Raw genomic sequence first — 24041 nt, forward strand, 5'->3', positions numbered from 1 at the left:
AATCAATGACCTTTAACTGGACCTGAATGTTCTTCTGGATAACTACATTTTCATCCACTGCTTTTATTCATAGTATATGCTGTATTACATTAACAGAACCCACTTTCATACTCATGGAGTCAGTTTTACATCCAGCCTGCTCCATAAAGGGTTTAAACATTATAAAGTCTTTGTATAAGCTCTTAATAGACAAATAATTAATTCCACCAACATGTGGCGACGCTTTGGCTTTAACTGTAACAGTGACTTATCATGAATTTATGCTGGTGGCATGGCTAGATGCCACAAATACACATTTTATTACAGCCAGGAGCTTTGAAATAATACTTGGAAGCAATAAATGTATACATATTGTAGGAAAAAAATAATTTACTGAATGGGTAAATAATTATTACAAGTAGATTGTAGAATAACTGTTTGTATTGATGTTTATTGATTGAATTATTGTTGAGTGTCTTAAAATAAGTACAGTATAACTGTTTAATCAATGAATCTAATAACTTAGTGAATGATTATGAGTAGTTTATAGAACTAATGCTGTATTAAATAATTGGCTGAGTAGATGAAAACGGTTTAAGTGTGTCAAAGGTCAAACAGAAAAGTGATGGGGCAGAACAGCTGACATCAGCCAGGGTCACCAGCCAGATAAGGCCCAGAATACGTGTAGTCAAAACAGAAACATTGGCTGGAGCAAAGAATGTTTTGTTTGTGTCAACAACTACACAAGTCTACAAGTTACAAGTGCTAGCGGGACGGCGAGGGAGCCAGCTATCATCTGCTGGTATCACAAGCTTTGTCAAGGAATTCAGAAGAAAGAATCAGGAGAAAGTCCCTCCAAAGAATCTTTGGAGAGACTGACGCGAATGGTTTGAGCAAACAAGTATAAACATGTCTATGGGACGATCAGGGGGAGCTCTCTTTCATTTCAGCCAGGAGATGGGTGCAGGTGAATGAAACGGGGTGCAGGGTCCTGTAAGCTGTGGAGAACTATCCTGTCTGACTTATTTTTCAATTATTATGCCTGACGTATTCTTTAACACATTTGGAAAAAAATCTAATTTGGTGTGAGAGTCTTTCTTCCTTCTCTTAACTGGAGATTAAAGAGCACGAGAGGGGGAGGTGAAATTGGCTTAATTAATTTTCCAAAGTGGTCCTTTGACCTTTAGGGGGTTGTGGAGAATTTCATCTCCAACAATATGTTAACGTCACAAAGACAAGGACCAACCAACTCAACAAAACAATGAACATGAAAGTGCTGTTTTTCAATATAACTTAACATTAACAATAAATACATTTGTTGCATTCCACTTAAAAATAAGTGTATAACATGCAAACATAATGAATAAACTTTTTTCTACAAGTGTAGTAACACAAACTCGTTACTCCTACTTGTACTTAACAACTCTTGTGATAAGTTGACTTTCCTTTCACCTATGAAAAAAATGTAGGTCCAGGGGTGACAAAGATGTCCTCGAAAGGAGCACTCTGCTGCAGGTCCACAGACTGTTGTTTCTTTAGGACCAGCAGAAAATAGAAGATGGAGGCTGCCTGGGAGCGGGTGCTTCTTGCACAGAGGTCCTTCAGGCTGAACCTCGTATCACTGGTACGCTGCCACACAGACACATACATCCCGAATCTCGACTGGGTCCCCTGATCATGAATTGATCTAAATTTTAACTATATAAAGTGTGTTACATATGGTAATTCCTCATATAGGTACCAGGGATGTCACTCATCCGAAGAGAGTAGCAGCCTGCTAGGGTTACGCACTTTGTTAGGGCGGAGGCCTTTACATGTACAAACATTTTGATAATATTATACAGTATAATATTTTTCAAATCCAATTTCAACAAATACAAATGAAAAGTTATTAAAATATATTATATACTGTATTTAAATGGATATGCTGTATGCTTACCAACACGTAAAAAAAAAAAATTGTATTCTTTTTGCCTCAGTGTTGAAATATTTATCAATTTACATCCAGAACTTTCTCGTTAAAGTTCATCATAAATGTTAGCTTTACAGATGCCACTTGTGTGCTGTCAGATGATATCGTAAACATAATTACAGACACTTAGTGGTACAACCTGCTATTGTTTTCCTGAGGGGATTCAAGTGGACAGCATCTCTGAAAGCAGAGGCCACTCCTTGAGGAAATACAGTCTTAAGAAAGAGTAAATGTAAAATACAAACCCAAAGTTCTGTGTTGAATCAAATTAGCAGTAATATAAAGTATTTTATTTTTAGATCCTTACTTGTAGTGATTTCAGAAACTTCTGTGCTTGTCTGTTGACCCTCTGTGCCTCCAAGTCTTGGCTGCCCATCAAAGACTGCAAGTTACAAAGGAACCACGTCAGTCAGTGCCAGCTAAACCTCCAGGGGCTGTGAACAGTTAACAGAAACCATCTGCTACAGCAATCCTTACACTTAACCACCTAATATTAGTACCTCAAATCACCTGACTACCTTCTCTGCATAGGTTCCCTGTAAAATATGGAGTTTAAAACCCTTCTCACTGACAAAACTGGAAATAGAAGTGAAACACCATCCATCCATGCATAAGTGCTATACTACTACTACAGTAACTGCTACATTATGTACATTGTTCTCTCATCCCTCTGTACTGTTTATTAGTCTCTCGACCAAACCGGTCAAGGTGGATGGCTGCTCCACACGAGTCTTGTTTCTGGTCAAAGTTTCTTCCTGTTTAAGGCATATTTTTCCTTTTCACGTTTGCCAAAATGCTTCCTCATGCGGGGATCTGTTGAACCTTTAACATGTATAAATTGCAATGGTTGTGCTACAGCATACTTGTGTTGGTTAAATCTACAAATAAGGCAGAAAAAAGCTGAAGCCAGACAACATTTTAAGCCACCAATGCCTGTGTGTTTGTGGATTTTGCCTGATTGTTCTGTTCCAAGTGAGATGGATGGACAAAGATGGAGTGCTCTGATGGAAGATCTGGATGACTAAAGTCCAATCTGTGTTCATCCTGACAGACACACGATACAGATAATAATTCAGGATGAGAATGAAACTATTTTACCCCACTGTTTTACCGAGAAATAGCTTGGCTTACTTGTGTGAGCTCTAAGTCAGTCTGGTTGTAGCTTGAGTAATGGGTGTCTGTGAGCTTGTGATCTCTGGATGGATCCTCGAGGCTTTCAGTGTTGAGTGTGCTCAAGTTTCTGTGCGCTGACACATGAGGTAGAGCTTGCCAAATAAAACGGAAGACTACAAAAAGCAGTAAGTGCCAAAATGCAGCTTCCTACCTTCATGGTCATCCTGCCGCATGACCTCCACATCATCAAATGCATTGTATGTATGTACCACCAGGTAAACACTCTTTTTAAAAGTCTGTAAAAGAAAGAAATATCCATCCATCCATTTTCTATGCCATTTATCCTCATTAGGGTCCGGGAAAAAAAAACGACTTTTAAAAATTTAAGACAGGTATTTTTATGACTGAACTTGGGTTGAAAGAGGTTGATCTACCTCTTTAATCTCTGGCGCTATAACATTGGTGCACAGCTGTGCCAGCAGTTTGACTGCAGCGCCCCCTTCTTTCCAGAGCATGACCTGCCTGGTGGGGGGAGCCATGTCCATGGGGACAACCAGATTGGAGTAGTCGCTGAGCTGCTTTTGCATAGCTTTATTGGTCAGCATTGTCATTCGGTCCACAATTAGCCTGCACTTCCTCTTTCCGCTCTTCTTCTTTGCGCTTGCTGAGGATAAAAAAAACACAGCAACACATTTCTACAAGTACCTGTGAAGCTTACCTTACAAGTCAATGTATGAGACTTTGACCATAAAATCTGGAGCAATGGCCCACCAGATGGTGCTATAAGCCAATGTAAAGGATTTCTATAAAACACAATTTGGAATTTGCAAGCATCATGTTGTTTGATAAAGTTGTTGTGCCTACAAGTTGCCAGCACAGGCGCAAGGGCGAAGGTCGCCTGCTCATTAGCCAGCGGGCTCGGGTACTCTTCCTCTGCAGGATCTCCTCTGTCAGCACCTCAAGTTAAATGTAAATGGACTGTCTTGATGATGGAGGTTTTAACTTTTTAAAGTATATTTCACGCAACTGAATGCTCACTAGAGAACGTCAAAGTATGCTGTTTTTACCATGCTGGTCATTCAGTGAAGTATTCTCTGGATTGTCGTTTTGTGGCGTTTCTGGGCTGATGTCAGTGAAAATAGCACAATCGCTGTCATTTGTCAGAAAGTCTGCGGGATTAAAGAACATAAAAACACAAATTGTATATCTGAGGAGATCAAGTCAAAATGGTCCAATACAAACACACATTTAGGAAGAAAATGTTCGTCAAGACCTACCGAGTAAATCCAATCCAGTACCTTCATCCCCAAATGAGTCGTTATTTCGGAAGCTTATATCAAGCTGACAATCCTGGAAACACTGGGACTCATCTCCTGCCAATTACAAGGAAAGAAAGCTTTTCAAGGTCAGTATACTCTGTTTTCCCCACCCAGGAGCAACATGTGACTATTACTACTACTAAATCTACATAACAAATAACAATTGCATAATTCAACTAGATCATTCTAAAGTGTTGAAATTTAGTTGCAGTTGTTACACAAAAATGTTTTCCATTTGGGCCCAAATAATGATGTGGCTTCCTAGGGACTACTTTAAGATAAAGTGAGAAGGGAGATCCTTTAAATGGCATGAATGGTCTTTTAACAAGAAACCTGAAATAAAACACAAATGAACAATTTCAACTAAACCATAATAACATAATAATGCTGTTTTCCATAATCTCATTCTTCTGATTTCACAGTCCCTGACAAAAGTCTTATCACTTATCCAAATTGTAGGAGCAACAGACAATAACTTCACTTTGAGTTGCTCATTTGGAACCAGAAAGGGAATATATAAAATGCAAAAGCTTCTAGATTATGCTTATTATAGCAAAATAAAGTTGTGTATCATTTATTGTGTTTTATGATTTAGTTGGGACAGAAAGGTCAGATTGTACTTGGACAAAAGTCGCATACAAAATAACAAAGTCAGGGTGCCTTGGTAAAAATAATTCATATTGTGCATGACTCCTATGAGCTTGGAGGACTGCAATGTCTCAAATTACTAACTGTTCAAGATTGTTTGGTTTCATCTTCCAAGCATCCTCCGTCATCTAACTCAGTTGTTTTTAATTATTTTCTGTCATGCCCCCACTAGGAAACAAATATTTTGCTCCCCCCCTCGATTTGAAATATTATTGAGAAACGTATATCTATTTATTTATCTGTGCTGTACAGACTGAACTCAAAACTGAAACCAGCGAAATGCAACAAAATGGTGAGCAGAGAAGCATACAGGCGGATTAAGAGTCAAATTGCATGCTGAGTACGACATGGTGGCAGGTCTGCACTAATATTTAAAGGCTCCCTTGACAGTTCACCGCACCCCCCAGGGTGACCCGCCCCACTATTTGAGAAGCACTGATCTTGCCCCAGACATCTCAATAATGTTCATGTTTGGTGACTTGGCCAATACTGGAGCATCTTGACCTTCTTCACTTTCAGGAACTTTGATGTGGAGGCTGAAGTATGACGAGTGGCATCCTGCTGAATAATTTGCCCTCTCTTGTGATTTGGAAGGTATGGGCAGCAATTATTTACAGCCAACTAAAACACTGTGTTGCATTTGCCAAAGGGCCACAGCTTGGAGAGCGGATGAACAATGAAAAAGTGCATGGCAGAGGCCGCAAATACTGTACTGCAAAAGACCAGTTGGAAGCCTCATGGACCCAAGATTCACCCAGAAAACAGGCAAGTTTGCAGGAGGAAAATCATGATTTCGGGTTACATCCTGGATGGGGGAGTGTGAGAGTTGCACAGTGGTTGGCAACATCAACAGCCTGACGTATCAAGCAATTATTGCTGCTTTTTACATTCCAAAATCACAAGACAGGGTATATTCTTCAGTAGGATGGCGCTCGTTGTCATTCTTCAGCCAGCACATCCTGGAAGCAAAGAAGGTTAAGATGCTCCAGGATTGGCCAGCTCAGTCACCAAACATGAACATTACTGAGCATGTAAACATGATCTAGAGCAGTGGTCACCAAACTTTTTGAGCCCAAGATCCTTGGTCTCGGCCATGAACCTGCACAAGATCTTGTGGTTTTGGCTCTATGAGCAAGCTACAACTCTGTTTGGCTTGTTGGCTTAGTGTCGTGGGCGAGCGGTGGTAGTTGAGGAGAGAGGGGCTGGTCAATGCGTGACAACAATCAGCCCCAATGAGCCGCGTCGCCACAGCTCTAACATTTTTTTGGAGGTGCACGTCTATGCCGTTATAAATAGTTGTGCCCTAATTTTGAGGTAGCAAAGGCAGCTTTTGAGCCATATTAACGTGCAATAACTACTGTTGTGTGCGTGGGCACATTGCTACAGTCTCTCACTCCCTCTCTGCACACTTGTTGCTCAACGCCTGTTGCTTGCGGGCGAGATGAGGGCGGAGTGCGTGCGCTGGTAACTCCGGACAAATTTGGGGGACCGGGCTCCTGGCTGCAGTTTACAGGTTGTGTGCCTGGAGAGCGGGGACGTGTACGGGTGTGTTCAGTGGTCAAAATGTGTGCCGGTTGCTCACTCTCCAAGAGGGGAGTGCACTGATGTAATAATAATTTTTTTTTCTAATATTCTCACGATCGATCAGCAAATTCTCAAAGATCTACAAGTCGATTGCGATTGACGTGTTGGCAACCTCTGATCTAGAGGCTTTTGCCTTTCATAAAGGCCATTTCTGATTCCAAATGAGCCACTAAAAGTGAAGTTATTATCTGTAGTTTCTACAACTTGGATAAGCGACAAGACTTTTGTCAGAGACTGTATTTCCGCAAGTGGTTTCTTACCAATGTCAGTCAAGTTCAGAAAGGCATTTCCAAAATCCTCCTTAAGAGTGATTTCATCCGGTCGACTTTGGTTAAGTGAGAAGGAATTCAAATCCACATCTATGTCACTAGAGGGAAAACACAGAACTAATGATATCTAGGGACAAAATATTCACTGATAACTACACATTTAACCTTGCAACATTCTACTTGTAAACTAAGTGTAGGACAGATTGTGTAATTTCATTTTATTCATTTATATTTTACTAGTATGAAAGTTTAGCTTAATGAATGCCCCTAACTGTGCCTTTGAACCTGACAAGACCACTGTCATTTCACAAGACAAAGAAAGTGAAGATCTGGTGGGAAGAAGAAGTCAAAGCTACTTTGAGTGAGGCAGCTGGTCATTGAAGGAAGTAAAATCTTCTCTCAAGGTGATTTTTTTTACTGTGGCCTCAAGTCCTTCAACAGGCATTTGTGTTTCATCTGCAAAGTTTGGAATTTGAAAAAAGTTACTTTCAACCAAGCAAAATGTTAAACATTGTATTTGAGAAGCGAGAACATTTTCTGTGTGACTAAAACACAGTCTGGCAGCACATTCTTGCATTGTAGCATTTAACGCATGTGTCCCCCAATTACTGAGCAGCCCTCCACAGATTGATACTACTGTACAGTATATTCATCCATGCTCTCCATGTTCATTCCATCCTGACAATCAAACATAATCTTTCAGTTGGAAAAAAAGGAATAACCACTGCATTGTATGGGAAATGTGTTACCTGGCCGGAATGCCACTTTAATTTTGACCAGGGCATGAGTGCAGTCTGCTAGAAGATACTTGGCTTTTCTGGAGAAGATCCTAACCACACCAAGAAGTAAATATCCAGAAGTCCGTAAACCAATTTGCATCTGTAAATATGAAATATCACATAATGTAGGCTACTCTGAATGCTTTCATAGGGCATGGTAGGTGCTTTTTGACAATTACTCACCTGTGGAGAAATTATATCTCCAATGGTTCTTTCTAAATTGCATTCAAAAACATGGTCCTTGGTGACCTTCTGCTTCCAGTGTGCTGCTAACCAGATTTTGGTAAGAGAACCCTGCACAGACGCGAGGGCGTGCGTGTAGAAGTTGAACATCTCCCTGCTACAATGTTGTCACCTTTACAGCTGTAAAGTAACCAATAGATCATACATTTAATGTATTAATTTAACATCAATTACATCAATTTATTGTGTCTGTAGTGGTTAAATGCATTAGGAAATGCAGACAGCAAATGTGGATGTGACGGCAAAACGTGACAACGACGCTGGTGGCTAGCTGCGTAGCAAGGAAGGACTTTTCTTTCCACACGAAGTGAGGGGTTAACGACCACTTTTTGTTGAAGTGTTAAGGTCCTAAATGAATAAACTCACGGTTTAAGCAGAGAGACGGCAAATATGAAGAGCAATTAATTACGCCACTTACCAAACTGGCGAACAAGTTACTTCGTATTTGTAAACCCCGCCTTTTGACAGACAGCGCGTGACCGTAACCTAGCAACGATTGAACATGTGACTTCCGGTCCACAGTGTCGGTGGATGCAGGCTCATGAGCACATGCTCCTATTTGTTTTGCGTCTTCATAGGGCTCGCGACGAAAGGAAGGTCAAAATATGCAGATGACTATAATATCGACCAACTCAATCTGTTTAAGTTGTGTTTTTTTTATTTTTTGAAGCGCACCTACGCGATGGAACTAAGAAGTCATCCATGTATCTTTGCCTGTATTATAGTGATCATTTATCCACATTAGTTCCCGTTACTGTACAGTAGAGGGAGCCATGTCATAAGCACACAAGCACACATAATGGATCCCCCCCAAATAGAGCACAGCATTATGTTAATTGGGAAAATTCCTACAGAAACGTTCGCAATTTATACTGTGTAAGTAATTATAAAGTACCTGCACAGTGTAGCAGTATGTGTTTTGCATGCATAGTTTGATGCATATTGGAGCACTTTATACTGTATGAATATTTGTTATCAGTTTCACCTTTCTTTCCTATTATTTGGACACTTTCAAGGAGAGGAAAATATTGTCGTTTTGCATATTTTACCCTGGCCACCACGTAGCTCCGCCACTGGTGACCAGTCCAGGGTATACCCCGCCTCTCGCCCAAAGTCAGCTGGGATAGGCTCCAGCACACCCCCGCAACCCTATAGTGAGGATAAGTGGCATAGAAAATGAATAGAGGGATACTGCAAAGTTTCACCACGTTGGCACCTCTTTATTAAAGTGCAACACGTGAATGTGTCTTTTCTGCATTAAAGACGCTGTGATTGGGAATTGAAAAGTGGTTGTCAGAAGTTGGTAGATTTCGTCCCAGGACAGAATGTCCGAAGAACCATTGAATACTTTTGGGTTCAGTACCAGTTTACCATCTCTGCCACAAGCATGTAGACACACACATAATATTTTTACATTCGTGAGCTTTAGGAGATAAAATCCAAATAATATATCATGTGGTAGGCTTTATCGGGGGTGAGATTAAAGCATTTACTATAGTCCTTCATTAGTTACAGTACAAAAATGAAACTATTTTCTGTTAAGTTGTGCCCACATTAAGCGCTCTGTTTCATGCAAAAGATGATGACCCACTATAAAATGTCATTTTAATTCGCGTGGACGTCAGTCGTTTCCATCCAGTCCAATGCAATCCAACTTTATTTATGAAGCACTTTAAAAGTGCTGTACAGAATGATACATACAGAAGAAGACATAATAAACAAAAGCACAGAAGCTCACAAAAGACAACAAGGTATGTCTAAAACCATTGCAAATAAAATTAAAAGACATAAAAATTAAGTATAAAAATAACATCCAAAATAAACCACAAAAAAACAGCTAAAATGAAATGAATCAAAAGTAAACTAAACCAGATCCTTCTTTCAAATTAAAAAGCTGTAGTTGACTTACTGTACATTAAAATAACATACTGTAGAAGCACGCAGTCATCAAAATCGTGTTGTTATTTTGAGTTGAATAGACTCTTTGCAATCGCTTCACAATGCTCTCGCTTTCACAATGAAGGGATCGTTTATTGGCGAATGCTTCCCATCATTGCATTATGATGTACTCAAAAACCCTCTGTGTGTTGTTGTCCATTCCTGGTGATCTCATGGTGTCATTCTGAGCGCCTGTCCTGTCTTGTTTGCATCATAAAAGGAAAAAACAGCACCACTAAAGGAAGTCAGCCTGTGATTTGGTCAAGAGCTGTCTGAGTGTCACCTCTCTGTGAGCAGATCCAGTCAGTATGCAAGCGGTCCTCTGGGATGTGCTCACATGACAATTTGCTGGATTGTCAGTGCAGTGCAGACACACCTCACAGATGTCCAGTTGCCTGTTTGAGAGGCGTGTGGACATGTTCGTGACTTTGTTGTGTTGTGGTGTGGAACCCAATCGTTCCTTCTGATCCGACTGTGGACTTGACTTATAGATCCTCTGTCGTAACATGGAACTGTCTCTATAGAGACACTCACGAAAGTTGGGCTTACACAACAGGTAGACCACTGGGTTGTAGATTGTGGAGGTTTTGGCAAACACAGCGGCCATGGCGAATGCAGAAGGAGGGACCTGTGTGGCATCACTGAAAGCTGACCACATGGCCACAGCAGCATAAGGAGTCCAAGCACCAAGAAAGCCAATACACACTGCTACCGACAGCTGTGAAAAAGAATATAAACACACGAATAACAATACATGATACCAGACATGCAAAATCATATCTATATCTTATAGTTTTTAACAACATGAGCATTCAGAGTACACACCCAACTGTTAACAAACTGAAAATACATTGTTTTTGCAACCTTCTTCAGCGAAGGATGTAGTCTGAAGATCGGGAAGACCTGGGTGGAGTTTGCACACGTGTTCTCCCCGTGCGTGGGTTTTCTCCGGGTTTCCTCCCACATTCCAAAAACATGCATGTTAGGTTAATTGGCGACTCTAAATTGTGAGTGTGAATGATTGTTTGTCTATATGTGCCCTGCGATTGGCTGGCGACCAGTCCAGGGTGTACCCCGTCTGTCGTCCGAAGTGAGCTGGGATAGGCTCCAGCATACCCCATGACCCTAATGAGGAGAAGCGGCATAGAAAATGGATGGATGGATAAGATCGGTTTCATATGCATATCAATGAAATCAGCGCCGGCGTTTAATATAAATGAAACATATTTTCAGTTTTGAGTCTTTTTTTTACATTTTGAGAATTGCTCATAACTTGTATTGGACAATGTTTAGGCAAACTTGTTTAAGCCCTTTAAAATTGTGCAAAACCATGTTTTGCACAGTTCTGGAAAGTTCAAGCATAATCTATAATGGTCTCAACCTGGGACCCACATTTTCTAGTGGTCATTAAGTCGCTTTTACTTAAGCTAAATGAATTGTTTTTATAAAATTGACTAAGTCATCTTTTTAAACACTAATACACATAATTATATGTCCAAAATGCATTTTAGAGCAATTTGTGAGGGCATTCTGTTAAGGAAATGAGGAGGAACATGATAACTGCATGCACAAAAATTATTCCATCCATCCATGTATTTTCTATGCCGCTTATCCTCATTAGGGGTATATTGTAGCCTATCCCAGCTGACTTCGGGCGAGAGGCGGGCCACACCCTGGACTGGTCGCTAGCCAATTGCAGGGCCACACACATTATTCATAAATCCAAATTAAGTATCAAACTTGCACTAAACAAGACTACATATTTACTAAATATTTCTCAATTTTACTTAAATGAAGAAAAACAAGTCAGAAATAGGTTGTATATTATGTATACAGTGTTCCCTTGCTCTATTGTGGTTCACCTTACACGGATTCGCTGTTTTGCAGATTTTTTTTTGTGCTTTTTTTTATGACAGCATATGAACAGCATTTTAAAGGCCGAGCCTGGCCCTTTAAGAAGAATTGCATTGGAGGAAGTTAAGTGTGTCTCTCTTTCCTCTCGTCTGTCTGCACCGCCCATTGTTTTCTGCATCCTGATTTGCTGCAGACCACTGTCACTCAATCTCCTTTGCGCTGCCCTGCCGTGTTTCCTGTGTCATTGCTAGCTTGCTTGCTAGCTTGTAAATGAATATTCTGTTCGAAGGAGGAGGACTGCAACAGGAGTGGAATGCGCGTGAGTGACTTAATTTCTTGTGTCCGATCTGTAGGTTGGTCACTAAAATTCAAACGAAGGTTTGAACTTTTTTGAGAATGTTTAAACAAGAGAAAAATGTGAGAAAATGTTCTTGCTTGTCTGGGAAAAGTGTATAAAGTATATGGTGAGGGATTTTAAAGCCTTAAACCAGGGGTCACCAACGTTTTTTCTTGCGAGAGCTACTTTTAGAAAATGAAAATGGCCACGTTTTTGTAGAAATGATTTTCATACCTTATTTCAACCCAAACAAATCAAATATACTTGTTTTACCAAAACATTTACAAAATGCTGGTATCCACAACTCACATTTTATGTTTCAGAATACATGTCTTTTTAGTGTTCTCACATTATTAACTGAAAACCTGAATGAAAAGCAGGCCTGCGGGCGCCTCATGTGGGCGTGGGGGGCTACGTGGCACTGTGTTGGTGACCCCTGCCTTAAACCATATACTGTATAATAATTGTAAAAAAAATGAAGTTAGCTTTGCGGATTTTACTTATTGCGGGCTACATTGGGAACTTATCCTCCGCGATAAACGAGGGAACACTGTATATTTTAATGTAATTACAGGGTTCCCCCTCGGAATTTCTGAAGCTGCGGTGGTTTGGCTACATGCCGCTGTGTCGTGCTGCTGCTGCATTTGCAATTTTTTAAAATTATGGCAAATAAATTAAGTCATAAATTTTTTTATTTATTTAACGTTTTTCAACAACCAGCAGGACATAAACCGAGAACATTGCAAACCTGTCATTTGAAAGGCAAAGTTGCTGAGAGCACTTAAGTGAGAGTTTAAAATGTTGAGCCTCTTTTCGTTACCTGACCTATTTAGTCCAATAGTAGTATGTGACTATTAGCACAACAGTACAACATTCTGTACAATTTGACACTAACCTAAATTTAATTTGATGCCTGTTTTAGAGTAAAACAAATAAATGGAAATTCATTGTTCAATAATATGTTTTTTTGTTCAAAATAACACAATTAACAAAATTGTTATAGAAATGTGTGGTGTATAAAGAGTATAAATTGAGAGTCCAGGGTTATGATAGCACAGGTGTATCCAACTTGCAGCATTATTAAGTCTACTTTGACAAAAAGAAAGGAGAGGTGAGCTATTTTATGTGACTGCCAACATTTAATTGGAGTTCACTTACAAAGTACATCTCCACTCAGTGTGCTCATAATAGAACACTTATAAAACTACTAAGATGTGAAGCAAATACTCTTTGGTGAACTACTCAACATCAGCTGGTGAGCTACCGCTAGCATATGGGCTACAGTACCTGTTGGAGACCCCTGTGATAGCATCTAAAGTCCGTCTAAAGCTGGACACACTACGTATTTGGACACACATCTCGTGTTTTGAAGACAAGCCATACGTATTACAATAATAACAAGAGAGCAAGATTGTTAAGTGACACTTTAAAAAGTAAGTTAGCATGAATGTGATCGCCATTTCTCGCTTGCCCGTGATTTAGCTAGCTACCGTCAGAGAGGCAGTGCAAATGGGTAAAAGACGCCAGAAAGTCGAATGAGATTGAAACGTCAGCGATCACACACGCTGGCATATAAAGGCTTTGCATGTGACAAGCTGTCATCAATTGACTACAGAGTTTACGGACTATTTTTTATTTACACGATAATAAGGAACACGGTTGAACGTCAACACAAGAAGCTAGTGCCATGACATGAGCATGTGCCGACACGGCAGAGAGGCAAGTCCGGTGCATGTTTTTCAAAATAAAGCGCAGTGAAAATTTTTTATGATATTTTAAATCGTTTTCAAACTAATTGTGGTCAATATGTGCGTAAATAATAAGATATATATGTATCCATATAGCATATGCAGTATATACATTCATACAATATATTACTTAACATTGTTTTCAAGTAAATTTTTAAGGTGTGGCGGCTTTTATTTTGTAGTGGCGGGCCGCCACGATCAAATACATGTAGCGGAAACCCTGAACTGACTGTCTGCGACCTTCCCAGAATGTATTTGAGAACTACTTTTGGGTGCCGACCCACCAGTTGAGAATCACTAGAGTATTTTAATCAACTGTGAATAATGTATGTCTGTATTGATAAAAGGTATGAATCATTTTAGACTTTTTCTCAAAGTGAAAAAAAATATTTCATATGCAATTTAAATATCTCTCAGCATATCTTACAGTATTTTACCACTTTTTTCAGATCTGTAAAATGTAAGGTTTGGTCACATGTCCTACTGAGTTTCATTGAGTAGTTTCTGCCTGAGTCTGCACACACAAACATAAGCACACATACACGCACACAGTCAATACAAAAAAATGACAATAGCACTCAGTAAAGTGCAGGGGTTGACCAATCTTAATTGGGATTGGCACCAGAATTGTAGGTCCAGATCATAAAATATTCACCATTGGATTATGCCGATGATGTTACATGCCAAATTTCCTTCCAATTTGCTCACACCTTCACACCTTTTTGAGTTACGCTGGTAACAAACATACGGATGCATGGAAAACATAGTTTTCGGGTCATATAGAAGCAACTAAGATGTGTCATTTGCACTGACCTTGGCAATATGAGATTGTGCACTGGTGGTCTTGGTTTGTGGTGACACATGTTGCTGGACAGCTTGCCGGGACCCCCGCACTGTCAGCAGGATGAATGTGTAGGAGAAGAAGATGATGGTGCAAGGCAACGCGTAGCAAAAGACAAAGAGGCAGACAGTGTATGACAAAGCTGAAAGCTCATGGTTGGGGGCGTGCCAGTCAATGCAGCAGGCTGTGCCATAGGGTTCCAAACTGTATCGACCCCACTGTGCCAGGGGCCCCACGGCAAACACTGTTGCATAACACCACACTCCAGCCACTAGGAGGCGAGCATGTGACGAGGAGAACTTGCTGCCTAATACGACAGGAAATACAGTGAGGTGTTCTGCTGTTTAACAGGGTAAGCATATACGCTATTAGTTGTTGTTCATCAGTTTCTCATTTCCTCACCATGATTTGGAAAGCAGACTTTCAGGCAGCACACAAAGGAGAGGGTCGTGAGGTTTGTCAGGCTGCAGAGACCAAACAATACTCCGCACATTGCATAGAGCTGACAGGTCACCTCTCCAAACAGCCACCTGTATACAGAGAGGAGAGGGATGCAATGGGTAATAAAATATCTAGTTGTTTGGATTTCATTAGGGTGGTTTTAAGCATCAGTCAATGTGGAGGAGCGAGCAATGTGAGATACCTGTGTGAAAAGGCTGATGGTATTGCCAAGGGAAATAAAGACAGTGTCATCCCAAGGTCACTGATGGAGAGATTGATGATGAAGAACTCTGCTGGTTTCAAGGTTGAGCGCTTGTGATGTGCAACAAGTAGCAGAATGCAATTGCCCACAAAGGACAGCACACCTGGGAAAAAAAAACAATGATTGTGAACCTGTGCGGATTTGTCACGTTCAGCAAAGGATTAAGGTAGCAGGCATCATTTTTGAGTGAACTTACAAAATAAGATGTAGAGTGAGCCCATGGCGACATCATTCTCCTTGGAGATAGTGGAAGTAAACATGGCAGTTGTGTCTGATGCATTTCCCATCTAGAACATTGTGGACATTGGCGCACTGATGAGTACATTTGGAACATGTTTGAAATAACCTTTTGATGAACCTATGCAGGCCTGGGTGGAGAGAGACTTCCTCACTACATATGGTCTCTGTATGGAATATGTTTTAGGCTGTTAGGCTCTGCACTGCAAGATTTATAAGAGTTGTGTTCGATCAAATACAAAAGATGGAAAAGCTTTTTCAAAATGAGGACAATTCATAATACTCTAAAATAATGAAGAGTGCACAGCACGACAGACAGATGGAAAGAATTCAACTCTCTGGATTTACAGTGGGGGTATGATACAAGAGCTTGTCTACCAAAGTGCAAAACAATTTGATTAAGGTAGCCGATATGCAACTGTGCTTTCAGTCATGTATGTTTGCACACAGACACAGTGCAATATGGACATACGACATGCAGAAGAATCCAATAGATACTTTTGAGTTAATAAATGGTCTTAATAGATTGGTAAAAGTTGGAGCAGTTTCGTTCGTCTTGTTTTGAGTCAGACGTATAATCTAGGTAATCAGTATCTTCTATTGCCACTCCGCAAACAAGGAGATTATTGTTATTCACCATGTTGCTCTACTTGACTGAGGGACCAAAAAATGAATTGGAATTCACAGAGGAAACTACGGTGCAGGGGACAAATCTGCAGCAATCGTTGGAGTAGTATTAGAGATTCAAAGGCAACACTGACCCTCAAGGACTGAGGCAATCACATGGGATAAAGAGGAAAGCTTCATTATGATGCAAGGGAGGGCACCAGTCAATCTTGAAATGCGCTTCAGTCAAGAAAGACAATGTTGTTGCTCCTTTTAATGCCTGTCCAGTGCATGGTTGCATCATGATGGCCGCTATTATCAGTTAGATCTCTATCTTTACATTAATTTACAGTTTTTTAAGTACAAGTATTGATAATCATTCATTTTCTTGCCTTAAAATATTGTTGTTTTTTTTTTTATAAGAGCCCTGGTTATCATCAGAGCATTTTTTGATCAATCCGGTGAGTGCATCATCATTTAGCAATGTGGAGATAATCTGAATTATATATTTATGACAGGTAATCTGTGATGCATCTTGACATCTGCACAAATGAAGGGGAGAAATACCTCCAGACTGACAGTTCGGAAGAGCCTAAGCAAATCAACTGTGCCATCAGTCCACTCATGTCAACACTGAGAGGCTGAGCTACAGTATGACACTGCAATAACTCTTTCGTTCATCCATGATTAACTGCACCCTTTGATCAAGGGACACTAACTTCTGGATGATGATGTGTGAAGTCAAGTATTATTATTTACATATCTGCCAAAGCACCTTTATTCTCTTCTCATGCTCTATGACTCAATATTACTTTTCTAAATTACTATTTGCGGAGAGGATTTGTGCCATCTGATATTTAGTTTGACCAACAATGTCACATGCAAGTTTGAGCACTCACTCGTATTATAATGAAGTGCTTTGAAAGGATAGTCATGGCCCACATCAAAAAGAGCATCCTGGCCCTCTACAGTTTGCATACCGCCAGAACCAGTCCACTGATGATGCAGTCAACACTGCCATCCACACAGCCCTTTTACACCTACAGAGCCAGGACACATATGTCAGAATGCTATTTATAGACTGTAGCTCTGCATTTAACACAGTCAGCCCCTACAAACTCACAGATAAGCTCCTCACACTTGGCCTGTCACCCTCCCTCTGTAACTGGGTGTTTAACATTCTAACAGGCAGGCCCCAGTCAGTCAGAGTCCACAATCGCACATTCAGCTCAAGAATTGTGAGCACTGGGACCCCACAGGGGTGTGTGCTGAGTCCGCTCCTCTACACGCTCTTCACCTACGATTGCGTGGCCTCCCAGAACAACACCAGCATCATTAAATTTGCGGATGACACTACAGTCATCGAACTGATCACTGATGGTGTTGAAACGTCATACAGAAGAGAGGTGGCGGACCTCATAGCTTGGTGTCGTGATAACAATCTCCATCTCAATACAGATAAGACTAAAGAGATGATCATTGACCCAAGAACAAGGGAAAAGGAACCACATAGACCCCTGTTTATTGATGAGACTGAGGTGGAGAGGGTGAAAACCTTCAAGTTCCTTGGCACACACATCAGCGAGGACCTCACCTGGTCTCACAACACCCAACAAATTATGAAGAAGTCCCAAAGGAGACTGTACTTCCTGAGAAGACTGAGGAAATTTGGCATGTCCACCACAATCCTGAGTTGCTTCTACAGATGCACTATCGAAAGTTTCCTTACCGCCTCCATCACTGTTTGGTACGGTAACTGTACAACACGTGATAGGAAGGCACTCCAGCGGGTGATCAAGACCTCACAGAACATTGTTGGGGCAGCCCTCCCCTCACTGCAAGACATTTAGAAATCTAGAGTCCTACGAAGAACACACAACCTCATCAAGGACAGCACACATCCACAACACTCATTATTCACACTCCTACCATCAGGCAGACGCTACAGGAGTTTGAAGTCCAGGACCACAAGAATGGCAAACAGCTTTTACCCACAGGCCATCAGGCTCCTCAACGAAGCACTCACACACTCTGCACGCAACACACGCACACACTCATAACACTTTATTTATTTTATTTATTGATTGATTTATTTGTATTAATGTCTCTTCTGTTGTTGTTGCTTAATTTATTGGTATTTATGTTTCTGATGTTCTTATTTATTTTCTTCTGTTTTTCTTTCTTTCTTTATTGGGAGAATGAACAGAACAAGAATTCCATTGCATAGCAGAACCACCAGATTGCTGCATTTCCTCTAGGATGGACCATATTCCTTTTCACATTTAAATGTCTTTAGTTCATTTCATTTTGCTACTATTTGGACTTTAAATGCATACAGTTACGCCCAGAATTATTCAAACCTGGCCAAATTCAGCGTTTACTAAATATTAAGAACATTATATATATTAAGACATATTTTTCATTTGTTTTCACATTTTGAAAATTATTCTCATCTCTGATCTTATTAGATCATTTTGATGAAATTATATTCCGTCGAAAAAAATCAGACCTCACAAATTGCTTGCCGTTACTTTATCTCAGTTTGTATCAATGCGCGCTATCGCCTGTCCATTGTTGTGTATGTGATGAAGATGGCTGCGACCCTCACGACCATCTGTGGAACACATATGTTGATAAGATGGCTGCGACCGAGTGTCGCAGCCATTTCGGTCGCAGCCATCTTGAACACATATTGTCTTGAGAAGCCAAACTCTTTACTTAATGGCCCCAGCAACTAACCAGAACTACGTTACACTTCACCGAAATTCGACCAGAGCTTGGGTCATGGGACCGAGTGGGGAGTCAGTCACTGTTGATGGACTACACTGCTGATGGGGATGTCATATAACTTCATGTCAAAAAACCTGAGCTATCCCTTTAAGTAAATTAGAATTTAGACCATTTGTTATGGCTATAATCAAAAAGGAGAGTGATTTAGTAAGAGTAATTTTGGACGTGGAATAGTGTATAGGTATTATCTCTCCTCTTTTATCTTATGCCTTGTGCCACTTTCTTGTCTGCTCTTGTAGATACCTATTCACCAAATAATAGCTCACTTTAGCTCCAAATTTGGCCAGGTTATGTGTAATATAACCACATCCACACCCTAAGCACTGAAAACACCTATCCAAGGACCTTGTGAAATTGAAGTGCATTGTTTTGACGCTTGCTGTGTGCAACTGCCTCTTCCGCTGAAAGTGACTGACGGCGACATGCAAATGCCATTATGGAGGAGTATTTACGCCGCAGCAGGACAAAGCGGCTGGAGTCCTTTCTTTTCAAAGAATGCTGTAGTGGCACTGGAGACGATTCCGTTGACACGCCAAGCGGTTTTGACACATGGATCTTAATCTGTGTTTATTTGCACGCATTTAGGAGTATATTTAGGAAGGCAGGTATTTATCAATGTTTTTTTAAGTCTCTTAACAGCCTGTTGCTAGCAGTTAAAATATTTTTAAAGCGAGTTATTTGATCGCTTTGTTATTTAGTCATGTAACGTCAATCATGTCTCATCATACTTCTGAACTGCTCATTATGAGCATATCATGTAAAATGCACTGTTAACTGCACTTTAAAATTCAGATTTTAGTCATTTACTGTCCAGTCTTTGTGCCTGTTGGCTAAAGGCAGCAGTCAGAAATAATGAAAAAATAAATACCGGTAGTATGTCACCACAACTACTTCCACTTCATCACACAACGTATAACCCCAGCGTGATCGACAATAAGAAAACATTTTTTTTCCCCAATTTGTTATTTCTAGATTATCTGTTCTTTTTATTTCACGGTCACAGTCTTGTTATATGATGACTTTCAGTTTCTGCTGTGGTGAGGCTACAGCAGAAACCCACAAACACATAAATCATCTCACAGACCCCCGGCAACAATAGCCGATGATATTTAGACATTGTGCACCACTGTGAAACCATTTCAGTAAGCTGTCTCAAAGATCCTAACTTGGACCTAAAAATAAGTGTTATTTGTTGTTTGTGTACAGAAGCAGGACCAGTGATCTCATCAGTCATCTGCCCATCTGATGATGCTTTTGATATTTACACATAAATCACAAGTGAAGATATCAATGCTACATTTGGTTAAATTAAACACTGTGCAATATCTTGAAGCAATGTCATCAAAATATGAAAGAAAGAAGAATATGTATTTGTTACTCTCTGGTCTGCAGGCGTTAGTGTGGATCAGGTGCTCGGTGTCGGTGCTTACCTTTCAGGGAAGAATGGCTCGTCCTCTGTTAAACTCATGGAGGCCTGGCGGAGAGCAGGACACTGGAGAGGAGCTTTGACAGCCAGTGCACGAAGACGTTGGAGAGGAGGACAGAGCATAACCGAGAGGGAGAGAGAGTGGAAAAGGAGAAAAGAGCGAGAGAAAAGAGTCGCCAAGGTATTTTCTCTTCCTCTTAACTGACATGACACTCACACACATCCAGCCAGGTGGATGCTTTCATTGTTAGAAAGCCCATAATTTAACATGTTTATGTTGTTGTGCTCCACTGATAATTTTTGGCTTTGGGTGTTGTTTTGTCCCACTGTGTTCAGCCGTCAGTGAACGCAAATTTATAGTTTACAGGTATAACTGTAACTGTAGCTGGCATAAGTTGCCAGCGCTGAGTACACAATACCGCTGTAGTGGCATATATTAGCAGGTAGAAGCTGAAGTTATTGTGCATGACAAATCTGGTAAACAAGCAATCATTTGTAATGAAAGAAAAATTGGTAAAAGCACACATGAAAACACAATTATGGGGAACTTTTGAGAAAAAGAGGAATGAGCTTTAAAATATATATATATATATTTTAAACAAGGGAAAGTGAGTAAAACAAAATACAACAAAACTAAAATAAGTGAGATTTTTTTGTTAGTTTTTTAGAAAAAATATGATGGTATTGGAAAACATCACATGGTGTTCTCTTTATGGGAAAATGTTGTTAAATATGATGATTTGGGAAACATCAAAAAGCAAGTATTTTGTTTAAAGCGTGGAAAAAAAGGAAAAAAGCTAAAACCATTGAGAGCACTGCTTGCGACTAAGACTGGCAATGATTATATTGACATAGGCAAGCGCTGCAATACATATTGACATGAAAAGAACACAAAAAGGAAAAAGGGTCACCAGGGTAACACAGAGGCAACACAACAGAACCTAAAGGTACCCCCCCTCCTTAACGGACATCTCCTGGTAGCCCACCTGACTTATCCAGGAACTCTTTGAAAATGTCAGATATTAGGGAGGGATTAAGAATGAGCTTGCTACTGACCCAGGAACGTTCCTGCGAACCATAACCCTCCCAATCAACAAGATACTGAAACCCCCTATCCCGTCTCCTAGAATTGATTTTTACTCACAGAATAGGCTCGATGGCCGTCAGCCAGCCTAGGAGGAGGAGGAGGCTCGACAGGAAGGCTAGTGGTGACAGTTTTGAGGCGTGACGCATTAAAAACAGGATGGATATTGAGTGAGGCAGGGAGCCGAAGCTTGGGTTGATAATCCGGTCCACTGTGTAAGGCCCAATGAACCTTGGGGAAAGTTTCTTGGAAGTGGTTGCCAGGGGAATATCTTTTGAAGATAACCAAACCTTTTGATAGCTGGGAGAAGGATTGCGATGACTGTTGGCAATGCGCTGATTTTGCTCCAAGGTGCGTTTGAGAGCAGCTCTGGTGTTGCGCCAGGCACGACGGCGCAACACCAGAGCCGGGTGTGAACCACAGAAGGGACCGCCACTTCTGACTCCAAGGAGGGAAAAGCCGGGGGTTGGTAGCTACGGACTGAGTAGAAAGGGGACACGCCGGTGGCAGACCTGACCAAGGAGTTATGCGCATACTCCACCCAGGGAAGATGTGCAGACCATGAGGAGGGTTGCTGATGGCAGATGCAGCGGAGTATCACCGACAGGTCCTGATTTGCACGCTCCGTCTGTCTATTAAACTGTGGATGATGAACCTGAAGACATACTAGCGGTTGCTTCCAGGTCTTCACAGAAAGATCTCCACACAGCACAGGTAAACTGAGTCCCCCTGTCTGACAGAATGTCCATAAGAATGCCGTGGAGGCGGAAGACATGAAGCATCAGGAGTTTGGCAGTGTCCATGGCAGAGGGGTGTTTGGGAAGGGCAACAAAGTGGGCCATTTTGGAGAAATGGTCGACTATGGTGATTACCACTGTGTTGTCATTGGAAACTGGTAGCCCACACACAAAGTCCAAGGATATGTGCGACCAAGGACGAAGGGGCAACAGGAGTGGATGGAGGAGTCCTGCAGGGGCCTGATGGGAAGCCCTGTTGTGGGCGCAGATGGAGCAGGCTGCCACCTGCCCAGCAGAAAAAGGGCGCGGTGGAACCGTGGATGGCACACAATCCTGGAATTGGGCGGTACCAGGGCGGTATATAATAGAAAATTTAACCTAGCCAGAAATAGAGCCCAGAGGAACTGGATTGTTGGCTAACTACCCCTAATGGCCAAGTGGCTACAGGTGCGCCTCGTGGCACTGCCCTCTTAGGAAGTCACAGAATCTAAGGGGAACAAAAAAAAGGAAAAAAGTTTACCAACGTAAAAGGCAACACAACAGAACTCAAACATACAAGAAGGAATGGGAATCAAACCCTGATTTTAAATGTTGGTTGAAGCCATGTATTGGGGACGATACAAAGGCTCTCTATTGTAAGGCAGACTTTTATGCCAAACTCAGTGACATTAAAAAACACATGACAACACAAAAGAAACAAAGTGAAAGTCAACAACACAAGACGTGTCGCGTATCTGGTCATACATGCGCAAGAGCCAGCAAGGCAGACCGGCGATTCCGGTGCATGCTTATCAAAATACGGCAGAGTGAAACATTTTTAGGATATTTTAAATCGTTTTCAAACTAATTGTGGTCAATATGTGCATAAAAATAACCTATATATGTATCTACATAGCATATATACTGTATATGCATTCATACAATGTATTATTTAAAATTGATTTCCAGTTAAAAAAACAACAACTAATTTTTAAGGTGTGGTGGCTTTTATTTTTAATCAATTACATGTAGCGGAAACCCTGTATTGTATTAAAAAGCATCATGTTGTCCTAATTTCCTTATTGATTTCTGTATTACAGTAGGTGCCTTTGGCTCATCATTATGTTTATGCTAAAGCTACATGAATTTACTGATTATTTCTTCTGTGTATTTTTTGTATACTTTCCAGGTATGTTGGTGCAGTACCACAGCATAAAGCCTTATAAAGACCACATTTTACAAGCGCTTGTTTTCACTGATGAAATCCACCGAACAGAGGACAACCTGCTGTGGTCTTTGAATTGAACACACATTTATACCTTTGACTGCTCCAAACCAGTGCATCCTTGGAGACATCACGCTGAGAACCTTTTCGCTTTATTCATATACAGCACATTTACAACATTATTTTTGTGGAGATGCACTGAGCTCCATGGAGGCATAATATTTATTGATAATAATTATTGATGATAAAATTCAGATGGATTGATCAAAATTTGCTATATTTATTGTTATTATTATCCGTTTGACTTTATTATTTAATTATTTTTTAATGATCTGTGTGAAGTTGGTGATTCATGCAAACATCCAGTGATGGCAAACAGGGAAATAATATGTCAGTCTTGTTCATTACAGTTTTCTCAAAAGCACCGCATTCAGTACTACAAGCAAAGTTTTCCAATTGACTTTATAACACCAGCCAAATTAGAAGCAAGCAGACGTAAAAAAACAAACAAAAAACACCAGCAGTGACTGACGCAACACAAGCTGTTTACAGCCTTGTCTTGTCAAGTGAACCGTGTCTGCAGGGTTTGTGCAAAACGTGGGATACTGTGTTGACCTCAACAAAACCATA

At 40.7% G+C, this 24041-nt stretch overlaps 2 protein-coding genes across 3 annotated transcripts; both read right to left on the reverse strand.

Moving 5' to 3' along the window:
* Positions 1-395: 395 nt before the first annotated feature.
* On the reverse strand, positions 396-8386 carry rad21l1 (RAD21 cohesin complex component like 1). The gene is made up of 14 exons (XM_054777803.1): positions 8325-8386; positions 7847-8026; positions 7634-7763; positions 7241-7340; positions 6876-6982; positions 4342-4437; positions 4132-4233; positions 3929-4021; positions 3499-3728; positions 3276-3360; positions 3083-3198; positions 2906-2995; positions 2259-2333; positions 396-1608 (listed from the first exon to the last, which is right to left on the reverse strand). The coding sequence occupies exons 2-14, from the start codon at positions 7994-7996 to the stop codon at positions 1432-1434; spliced, it is 1551 nt and encodes a 516-aa protein (XP_054633778.1). The 5' UTR covers positions 7997-8026; positions 8325-8386; the 3' UTR covers positions 396-1431.
* A 799-nt stretch (positions 8387-9185) lies between these two features.
* LOC129193882 (opsin-5-like) lies at positions 9186-20547 on the reverse strand. Of its 2 annotated transcripts, XM_054798644.1 has the most exons (7): positions 20391-20547; positions 15524-15614; positions 15268-15430; positions 15027-15154; positions 14597-14931; positions 10709-10801; positions 9186-10562 (listed from the first exon to the last, which is right to left on the reverse strand). In XM_054798644.1, exons 2-7 carry the CDS (start codon positions 15612-15614, stop codon positions 10080-10082), a joined length of 1293 nt encoding a protein of 430 aa, XP_054654619.1. In that variant the 5' UTR covers positions 20391-20547; the 3' UTR covers positions 9186-10079. The 2 variants fall into 2 exon arrangements, with proteins under 2 accessions (XP_054654619.1, XP_054654629.1); XM_054798654.1 differs by lacking the exon at positions 10709-10801.
* Between the last annotated feature and the right edge of the window lie 3494 nt (positions 20548-24041).

This window comes from Dunckerocampus dactyliophorus, chromosome 1, assembly GCF_027744805.1.
Source record: "Dunckerocampus dactyliophorus isolate RoL2022-P2 chromosome 1, RoL_Ddac_1.1, whole genome shotgun sequence".
NCBI lineage: Eukaryota > Metazoa > Chordata > Actinopteri > Syngnathiformes > Syngnathidae > Dunckerocampus > Dunckerocampus dactyliophorus.

Excerpts from the sequence above, each read along its gene's own strand:
- rad21l1 (XM_054777803.1), bottom strand. The coding sequence starts at position 7,996 with ATGTTCAACTTCTACACGCACGCCCTCGCGTCTGTGCAGGGTTCTCTT. Across the intron at positions 4,234-4,341 it reads TACTGGATTGGATTTACTCG|ACTTTCTGACAAATGACAGC; the intron begins GTAGGTCTTGAC and ends TTAATCCCGCAG. Across the intron at positions 3,729-3,928 it reads TGCGCCTGTGCTGGCAACTT|CAAGCGCAAAGAAGAAGAGC; the intron begins GTAGGCACAACA and ends TTTTATCCTCAG.
- LOC129193882 (XM_054798644.1), bottom strand. The coding sequence starts at position 15,614 with ATGGGAAATGCATCAGACACAACTGCCATGTTTACTTCCACTATCTCC. Across the intron at positions 15,431-15,523 it reads CTCACTCTACATCTTATTTT|GTGTGCTGTCCTTTGTGGGC; the intron begins GTAAGTTCACTC and ends TTTTTTTCCCAG. Across the intron at positions 14,932-15,026 it reads AGTCTGCTTTCCAAATCATG|GCAGCAAGTTCTCCTCGTCA; the intron begins GTGAGGAAATGA and ends CTGTCGTATTAG.